This window comes from Polyodon spathula, chromosome 14 (genome assembly GCF_017654505.1).
Source record: "Polyodon spathula isolate WHYD16114869_AA chromosome 14, ASM1765450v1, whole genome shotgun sequence".
Classification (NCBI taxonomy): Eukaryota; Metazoa; Chordata; class Actinopteri; order Acipenseriformes; family Polyodontidae; genus Polyodon; species Polyodon spathula.
The window spans coordinates 20,440,357-20,450,463 of NC_054547.1; the positions used below are offsets into that span (position 1 = coordinate 20,440,357).

The following is a 10,107-nucleotide window of genomic DNA, read 5'->3' on the forward strand; positions in this document are numbered from 1 at the left end:
AAAACCCTATCCATGCTCTTTTTTCATGTCGCCTATCTTGGGACCTTGCATTCTACACCTTGCATTTGTTTCTTTATCCTTTTTACTGTGAAGGTAGGGTGAGATGTCCCCAGAGAAAGACAATGCTTCCAACATATCAAATCTGATAGTTGTAGATAGTAGCTGTCAGAAGAAACTGTGCAGAGAGTTTATTTGCCATAATGTCCTTGGTTGACAAACCTAATTCAGGATGAATTGAGTGTTGGGATGGTGCTAATCATTGGAGGGAGCTAGTCATCGTTCCTTCTCATTTAATTCTTTTTTTTTCAAAAGCTTATGTGTGTCAATACAGCCCTGCTGCTGTGAATGGATTGAGCAGTCCAGTGAAATGCCAGTATCTTAGATAGAAGCAGCAGCTGTGGCATAGTGCCTAGCAGACATTGGAGAGTGGAAAACAGATGTCCTGTGGATTTATTTTTCCCCTGTAGCGCTGGCTAACCTCCGGCCTTCCAACCCCCTCGGTCCCAAGCTATGAACCAATCCACACTCGAATGGAAGACTGTGACAATGAACACCAGCTCCATCAATGCATCCGTGCATCACTCTTGTCCACTGGGTTTTGTCCACTACACAGAGGAGGCTTGTGTCCTGGAGACAGTGGTCATTGTCCTCCTGACTGTTCTGATCATCATTGGTAACCTTACAGTGATTATTGTGTTTAACTGTGCTCCCTTGCTTCACCATTACACCACCAGCTACTTCATTCAAACCATGGCATATGCAGACCTCTTTGTGGGAGTCAGTTGTCTGGTCCCCATGCTTTCCCTTTTACACTTCCGAACGGGAGTCCAGGAGTGGTTGACTTGCCAGCTTTTTGGCTACATCATCTCTGTGCTCAAAAGTGTCTCCATGGCCTGCCTTGCCTGCATAAGTGTGGACAGGTACCTGGCCATTACCAAGCCGCTGTCCTACAACCAGCTGGTCACTCCTTGCAGGCTCCGTATCTGCATTGTTCTCATTTGGATCTACTCCTGCCTTATTTTTCTGCCCTCCTCCTTCGGTTGGGGGAAGCCAGGCTACCATGGGGACATCTTTGATTGGTGTGCCCGCTCCTGGCCCACCAACGCCTACTTCACAGGCTTCATTGTGTGCCTCCTGTATGCACCAGCCGCCTTTGTAGTCTGCTTCACCTACTTCCACATCTTCAAGATCTGCAGGCAGCACAACAAAGAGATCAGTGAACGGCGTGCCCGCTTCCCCAGCCAGGAGATGGACATGGGAGAAGTTGGCCACAGCAGCCCCGATCGCCGCTATGCTATGGTCCTCTTCCGCATCACAAGTGTCTTCTACATGCTCTGGCTGCCATACATTATCTACTTCCTGCTAGAGAGCTCCCAAGTGCTGAACAATCCTGCTATGTCCTTTGTCACCACGTGGCTGGCCATCAGCAACAGCTTCTGCAACTGTGTCATCTACAACCTGTCCAACAGTGTCTTCAGGCTGGGCTTGCGCAAGCTCTCCGAAACCATCTGCTCCTCCTGTGTTTGTTCCAAAGACAGAGACATGCAGGACTCCAAACCACGCAAAAGGGCTAATTCTTGCTCAATTTGAACTGACAGCAGATCTATAGAATGGTTCAGATTGTGGCCTTGTCTTGCCCAGTTTTGTGAAGGAGTAAATCCATGTCTGAATTAAGCAGTTGCAGGAGACAAGGGGAAAATTAACTGGTCACATTAATCTAGAGACAGGTCAAGGATTGTGTTAGTCCAACTTCTAAGCATTGCTGATTGATGTAGTGGGGCGACCCTGTTTGGCCTGCAGTTTGGATGTGGTTTTCATGGCATTAGTGAAAGGAGTTTATTTCTCTTGAAAAGTGTCTCAATGGTGCAGGATAATGTAATCATGTAAAAATGACTTCTGACCTCCACAGGCTTTCTTGTTATAGAGGCATCGAATTGAATTCAGCACATCTTGATAAATGTCTAGGGTATCTCCTAGTCTGTTCTATAAATAACACACAATGTTAATGATGTCAAAAATGAATAAGGCTCTTTTATCCCCCTCCCCCTATTGCCTTTGTCAGTAATAATTATGTAGCAATGTCTCTGTACTGTGTGAAAACAGAAAAAGATAGAAGATAACAGCAAATTTACAAGAATAATTAACCCTTTCTGTAGCTTTCTGTATACATTGGCTTGCACATATCTATTTCAATTGTAAAGATTTGAATAATTATTATTATTATTATTATTATTATTATTATTATTAGTTCTTAATTGTGTTTGTGCCAAATATTTTCAGTGCACATTTAAACAGGATATTAGTATTAAACGATGTGTGAAGACTAGAATTTTTTTTTTTTTTAAATGTGTGTTTGTGACAGGGTCTTCCTCGGGTCACACGCGTGGGTAGCCGCTGTTCAAGCATACAGAGAGACAGAGGTGGTGTTGAAACGCCGGCACAGGCGCGCAGGATTTATTAACAACAAAAAGAAAGTGAAAGTAAAATAAAGGCGGTCATGTGACGTTACCAGCGATGGTAACTCACAGAGGACAAATACAGTAAACCGTACAAAAAGTGCAAAATAAAACACAATACCCCAAACTATAAATCAAAAGGTGCCGTGAAAACGGCAGGCCTTGCAGCAGCCCCGATCACAGCGATCGCCATGCTTTTATCTTGACGCTCTGTTGAGACACGCCCACCTGCCTGCGGGAACAGCTGATTGCTTTCAGCTGCTGCTCCACGCAGACCGGTAATCGTCCCCAGCGGAGCGCCACAGCAGCTAAACAATTAAATCAATTGTAACAATTAACACAAAAACAGACAATAAACTAATTAAGTACCAAAACGTCACAAAATAAACCCATTCCCACATATAAACCACACCAACACTAATTTACCACTGTGCAGGGCAATCGCACTGCCACATACCTCCCTCCTTAGGATGAGCCCCAAGGGTTCATCCGACAACACCATTCACTTATTTAATTTTATTTATTTATTTTTTATTAACACACTACATATGGGTGGGTGGGAGGGAACATTCGAGCCCAGCCAGCCTCAACCAGCCACCAAACAGCTAACTGGCTCCAATGCTATCACCACAGTATCATCAATACAATTTATCACCATTATCTCGATAATTTATCATTACCATCACCATTACTATTTCCCATCACCATCATTTATACAATAATCTACTAACAATCTACTAACATGCAACCATTAACACACCAACAATTATTAACCCCCAGGGCTTCTATAAGGGGGCGCCCATTCAACCCCGCTTACCCCCTAAACCCAGTGTCCCTTCACGGGGCTCCTCTCCAGAGGATTGACCCGCCTCCTTCTGAGACGATCCCCCACAAACGACAGGTCCTCCTTCGCTGACGCTCGGCAGGCAGTTCCTCCCGCTGGCGTCCGGGCAGGCAGTCTCTCCTCCTCCCTCGCCAGCTTCCAGGACCGGAACTCCTCCTTCTGCAGCTCTCGGGGACGGACCCTCCTCGGCCTCTCTGGCGTTCGGGCGGGATGTCTCGGCTCCTTCACAGTGCCTTTAAGGACAGCGGCTCCATCCCTCTCCTTCAGCAGCCCCTCAGGGTTACCTGCGGTCTGCCCTTGTCCCCCCCAAAAAATTTCAGGGGTTTGCTCCTCCTGTCTCTCTGTAGCCATCTAGCCTTGCTTCGGCAGGATGCAGCGGAATCCACTTCCGACACCATATGTGACAGGGTCTTCCTCGGGTCACACGCGTGGGTAGCCGCTGTTCAAGCATACAGAGAGACAGAGGTTGGTGTTGAAACGCCGGCACAGGCGCGCAGGATTTATTAACAACAAAAAGAAAGTGAAAGTAAAATAAAGGCGGTCATGTGACGTTACCAGCGATGGTAACTCACAGAGGACAAATACAGTAAACCGTACAAAAAGTGCAAAATAAAACACAATACCCCAAACTATAACTCAAAAGGTGCCGTGAAAACGGCAGGCCTTGCAGCAGCCCCGATCACAGCGATCGCCATGCTTTTATCTTGACGCTCTGTTGAGACACGCCCACCTGCCTGCTGGAACAGCTGATTGCTTTCAGCTGCTGCTCCACGCAGACCGGTAATCGTCCCCAGCGGAGCGCCACAGCAGCTAAACAATTAAATCAATTGTAACAATTAACACAAAAACAGACAATAAACTAATTAAGTACCAAAACGTCACAAAATAAACCCATTCCCACATATAAACCACACCAACACTAATTTACCACTGTGCAGGGCAATCGCACTGCCACAGTGTTGTTATAGTGAAATTCTGATTGTGAGGACAAGCATTGAATATATATATATATATATATATATATATATATATATATATATATATATATATTATATATTATACACAATAAATAAATACATACATACAGGTTGACAAAACGTATAGTGGATATTAATCAACTTACTTTTAATTTTGCAAATTGAAACATAATAATATATATATATATATATATATATATATATATATATATATAGAGAGAGAGAGAGACCTACTTGGCACTCTCTCTCTCTTACCCTCTCTCTCCTCACTACTGCCCCGCCTCCCTCTCGAGAGAGAGAGAGAGAGAGAGAGAGAGAGAGATATGTACACACTACCGGTCAAAAGTTTTAGAACACCTCCATTTTTCCAGTTATTGAAATTTACGCAGTTTAATGTCTCCATGTACTGTGAAATTAAAGCATAGAACAAATAAACAATTGGAGATAAAAAAGAAATCATGGAATCATTTTGTTTAACAAAATGTAATCTAAATTTTTGACTCATCAAAGTAGCCACCTTTTGCAGATATAACAGCCGAACACACTCGTGGCATTCTTTCTATAATGGAAATCAAATATTGTTTGGAAAGTTCTTCCCAACACTGTTGCAGATTCCCACAAATGTGTTGCACTTGTTGGTTGCTTTGCTTTCACCCTTCTGTCCAGTTCATCCCAAACCAGCTCGATGGGGTTTAAGTCTGGAGACTGTGCTGGCCATTCCATGATTTGAAGCCTACCGTCTTGTTCTTTTCTTCTAAGGTAGTTCTGACATAGCCTGGAGGTATGTTTTGAGTCATTATCTTGCTGTAGGATGAACCCCTGACCAACTACCACAACAGAGGGTATTACATGTCGCTGCAAAATGCTGTGGTAGCCGTTTTGGTTCAGGGTGCCACTCATTCTGTGCAAGTCACCGACTCTGGATCCAGCAACAGAGCCCCAGACCATCACACTTCCTCCTCCATGTTTGACAGTTGGTGTCACACACCGAGGAACCATCCATACAAAAACCCTGCATGATGAACCGAACATTTCAAATTTTGATTAATCGGTCCATAAGACCTTCTTCCAGTCTTCACTAGTCCACTGGCGGTGCTTCATGGCCCAGGCAAGCCTCTTTTTCTTTTGCCATCTTAGCCATGGCTTTCTTACTGCCACTCGACCTGTCTAATCTGCAGCTCCAAGTCTTCTCTTCACAGTTAAAACTGAGACTTGCTTACTTCGACCAGTGTTAAGCTGTGCTTGAAGCTGTTGTCCTGTGAGCCGCCTATGACGCAAACTGTTGACTCTCAGAAACTTGTCTTCTGATTCTGTTTGGCGTTGGGTCTGCCAGACCTCATAAGAACATAAGAAAGTTTACAAATGAGAGGAGGCCATTCGGCCCATCTTGCTCGTTTGGTTGTTAATAGCTTATTGATCCCAAAATCTCATCAAGCAGCTTCTTGAAGGATCCCAGGGTGTCAGCTTCAACAACATTACTGGGGAGTTGATTCCAGACCCTCACAATTCTCTGTGTAAAAAAGTGCCTCCTATTTTCTGTTCTGAATGCCCCTGTGTCTAAACTCCATTTGTGACCCCTGGGCCTTGTTTCTTTTTTCAGGCTGAAAAAGTCCCTTGGGTCGACACTGTCAATACCTTTTAGAATTTTGAATGCTTGAATTAGGTCGCCGCGTAGTCTTCTTTGTTCAAGACTGAACAGATTCAATTCTTTTACCTGTCTGCATATGACATGCCTTTTAAGCCCGGAATAATTCTGGTCGCTCTTCTTTGCACTCTTTCTAGAGCAGCAATATCTTTTTTATAGCGAGGTGACCAGAACTGCACACAATATTCAAGATGAGGTCTTCCTGTCAGAGTTTCATCCAGTTTCCAAATGCCTTTTGATGGTGTAGGAAACTGTATTCACTGACACCTTGGCTTTCTTTGCAATTTCTCTAAAGGAAAGACCTACACTTTTAATGGTTACAATGGTCTGTCTGTCTTCCTTTATTAATTCCCTTTGTCTCGCCATTATGATAGGAATATACTACTTCCTGCAATACAATACTATTCAAATAATGCTTAAGAGGGTGTAGTAACACAGACTGTTCCAACACTGCTTTTATACAGACAGAGGGTTTGTAAATATTCAACAAAAGTTGGGACACCTGTAGGAAATGTTAGCATCAACTTTCAAGGCTTAATTTACTTCCATTGCTGCAGAACAGCTGTAAGTTGTTAACCCATTACTTGTTCCCTGAAAAAGGCCTTTTTGTATAACTCTGAAATGTACATTATTTTTTCAGTTTTTGGTAACCTAAAATTTTTTTTAACCTCTGGCAGTTTGCCTCTTAGCTTTGTATCATTTCAGGTTATTCACTGGACTCGAACTGCTTAAATTTCAATAGAAACTGGAAAAATGGGGGTGTTCTAAAACTTTTTAAATGTGTCAGTTTTTTGTAAAGTATATGGAAAAGTACAAAGGAGTATGCAATTCAGTATGTTAACATGATATTATTCAGCAGGTTCCATTCGACTTTATTAAGCAAAATTAATTAATTCTATAAGTGATGCAAAACTTATTTCAAGAGCATAACATATGTGACAGGTGCTTCATTGTTTCTGTCAATGACAATGAAAAACGTTTGTTTGCCTGATTAGTTTTGTTTTAGCTGAGATTGAGTAATGTAATTGATTCATGTTAACATTTGTAACATCACACACCTTATTATACAAAAACACACCCACTTGCCTAAAACAAATATATGGAATTATATTGGCAAATATATCCTTGTTAACTTGGGATTTTACTAAATACTACTTTTAAATCAAATGAAATGGGACATTGTAAAGTTTTGCTGCTACCAATATAATTTGCCAGTCGTATTTGACAGCTGTGCATTCACGCTCACTTTTATCACTAAAGCCGACAGTAGTGGATATAAGACTGGGGCATTCAGTCTTTTTGCTGCTCTTTTAAATTGACTGTAAGATCAACAGCAAGAGGTGTGGTCAAAGATTAATGTAGGCGAGCAGGTCTGGAAGACAGTGCAAGGTTAATTCTCACTAAAGCACTAACACACTAATCATTTACTGTGTCATTCCATTTCATTTATATTTCAGCTGAAAGCTGCTTGTATGCAAATTAAATCCTTTCAGTCTGCATTCTGTAATCACGGATGGCATTGAAAGGTTGAAAGGAATGACACTGTATATATATATATATATATATATATATATATATATATATATATATATATATATATAGGATATATATATATATATATATTGTATAAACAATTACCTAATGTATGATTTTTAAACTCTATTAGTCCTGCAACCCTGACGTTGCTGCAAGTAATATGTGTGTGTGTGTGTGTGTGTGTGTGTGTGTTTTTATTGTCAATTATAAAAGTGCATTTTAAAAAGCTCTGTGTAGGGTTGCATGCAAAGGGTTTCAGAATATTGTCTTATGTTTTTTTTTTCTTTTCATGAAATAACAATGTTTACGTTTACAATGTTATGTACTTTTGATAAAGCTGAGTTTTGTTTTTCTCAAAAAGGTGTCCTGAAAATACAAGATATAACACTGTTTACAATCCATTTCTTTAGTATATTAATTCATTCTGTGTGTTTTTGGAATTTATGATACAGAAAACATTAACAAAGAAAACGGACCGTTTATCCGTTTCCAAAAGCCACTGTGTTACAGTGTTGTTAATTGACTTTGGACTTAATGAATGCAATGGCACACAAAGCAGTAAGCACATAGACAAATGAGTTATTAACTTAGTAATCACATGGCTTTACTATTAGTTTACTGAGAAAAATATACCTTACTACACTCTCTCAAAAGGGCTTCTGAATTATGATTAACTGTATGATTCAAGAATTCTGCTACTGTCTGCTATCCAGGAAGTTTTAAAACACAAGCTTGCTGTGAAGCAGATTGTTGTTAACACTAAAAGTTTGTATGAGTAGATTTTACAGTTTAGCAATGTGCTCTAGTTACTAAGTTTGAAAGCTGTGTTTCAAATCCAGGCTTAAACCACAATTTCTTTACACTGCACTACATTGTTACCTATCTGTGACCTGTTTTATCCAAACTTCGACCCTATTCTTATGTTCTGTTCCTGAACAGATATCTCTTCAACATGTGCAGACTTTAATAAGCATGGTGTCTAAAAAGTATAAGTGTACAGTACATTACATGTATACCAAAATTAATTTACTTGAAATATCCAATGACGAGTGGAGCATTAGTTGCTCATTTTACTCCACTTACTTGATGTAAGGATAGGCGGAGTGCAAACAGGTGCGGCAGCAAAATCCAAATTGCCTAGTGACTAGGCAATTATTTAGCACTGCGGCCTATGTAAGCTTAAGAGCAATGCAAATTACTCAACACGCACAAATAATGAGCTGCAAGCATGATAATGACGGTCGGAATGAGCACCGCCTGTGCATCAGGGTATTTAGAGGCCACACTTAAAGCCCAGATGTGAGGTAAGATAGATGTACAGAGAGCAGTAGGCACTGTATGATATTTGTGGAGCACGAAAATTTAAACAAGCAAAAAAAAAAAGTCAGAAGAAGGATAGCAAAGGCCTCTTGGTGCACGGAAAAGAAAATACAAGTTTTCTGACTAAGAGCTGGTACACAACTTACACAGGTGTCTAGACTAATTGATTAATTAACACCTCATTAGTCCAGGCACATTCCACTTATTCCTCACACAAATTCATTTACTCACAGATCCACCGTGCAGAATAAATCACATGTATTTGGCAGGGAGGAATTTAACCCCCTCCCTGCCGATCCAAAACAAACAATAATACAAATCACAAACTATAGGGGCCGGACGGGCACTCCAACACAGACTCCGAAATGGGTTTGTTTTTATGAGGTAACGTATTCTCATGGTGATGTTATATTTGTTAGTATATGTTTCGTTACATTGATTCTTTTATGGAGAATGAAAGTCAAAATATATGTAGCTCTTTATTAGGAATTGTACAAATACCAGGATACATTTTGAGGAATTACAACTGGATGTTTATTTTTCAGTGGCTCACAAAATACCATAATAACTGACATATCTTTTTAGAGTTACACATTTATTTTTAAGCTGACTCTTTATTGAAACATCATGAAACCTGTTATTTGTTGCTTAATTTGATAATTTTCAATATATTATTTGCTTCTGACAGTCAAAGCTGGCGCTTTCCTGTTGTTGACTTTGGATACCACTGTCTCTACCCCACTCAATCATGGTGTGTTGAGTTTGGATACCACTGTCTCTACCCCACTCATCATGGTGTGTTGAGTTTGGATACCACTGTCTCCGCCCCACTCAATCACTGCGTGTTGTCAGCTCAACTCATTAACAAAGTAATTAACTGGTCTCATGGCATTCCAATGAAGAACACCAGTCACATTTTCTGAAAAGGTGAGTGATTCATTATGTCATATTTTGAGTCCTGAAAAATAAACAAAGACAAGGAGCAAACCTAACTATAAAAAAGGCAATAGGGAAAACATGACTTGATACATAAAAAGTTATCATGTGCATGTGGCAAAGTGCCCGCCCCTGTGTATATTTTGTGTTGTGTGTTAATGTTGGTGCACAGTTATTGATACACGGGATATAAACGGGTCTGTGTATCACAAGTGTTTAAAATGTATATTTGTACTTAGGCACGAGGATTGCACAGCACTTCACATGCAAGTAAAAAGTAATAATATGTGAGCACAGGGAATTGCACTTAATTCATGTGCAGTTGTACCCTGACTCCAATTGAATGATTGATTAGCAGTCGAGTCTCTGTACAGCTGCATAACTCAGGGCTGT

The 10,107-nt window shown here is 40.7% G+C and overlaps 1 protein-coding gene across 1 annotated transcript; it reads left to right on the plus strand.

Moving 5' to 3' along the window:
- The first annotated feature begins 312 nt into the window (after positions 1-312).
- Positions 313-2,072, plus strand: LOC121327422 (G-protein coupled receptor 52-like). Its single transcript, XM_041271481.1, has one exon. The coding sequence runs from the start codon at positions 511-513 to the stop codon at positions 1,588-1,590; it is 1,080 nt and encodes a 359-aa protein (XP_041127415.1). The 5' UTR covers positions 313-510; the 3' UTR covers positions 1,591-2,072.
- The last annotated feature ends 8,035 nt before the right edge of the window (positions 2,073-10,107 follow it).

Bases quoted from the DNA above. Each gene is read 5' to 3' on its own strand.
- LOC121327422 (XM_041271481.1), top strand. From the start codon at position 511: ATGAACCAATCCACACTCGAATGGAAGACTGTGACAATGAACACCAGC.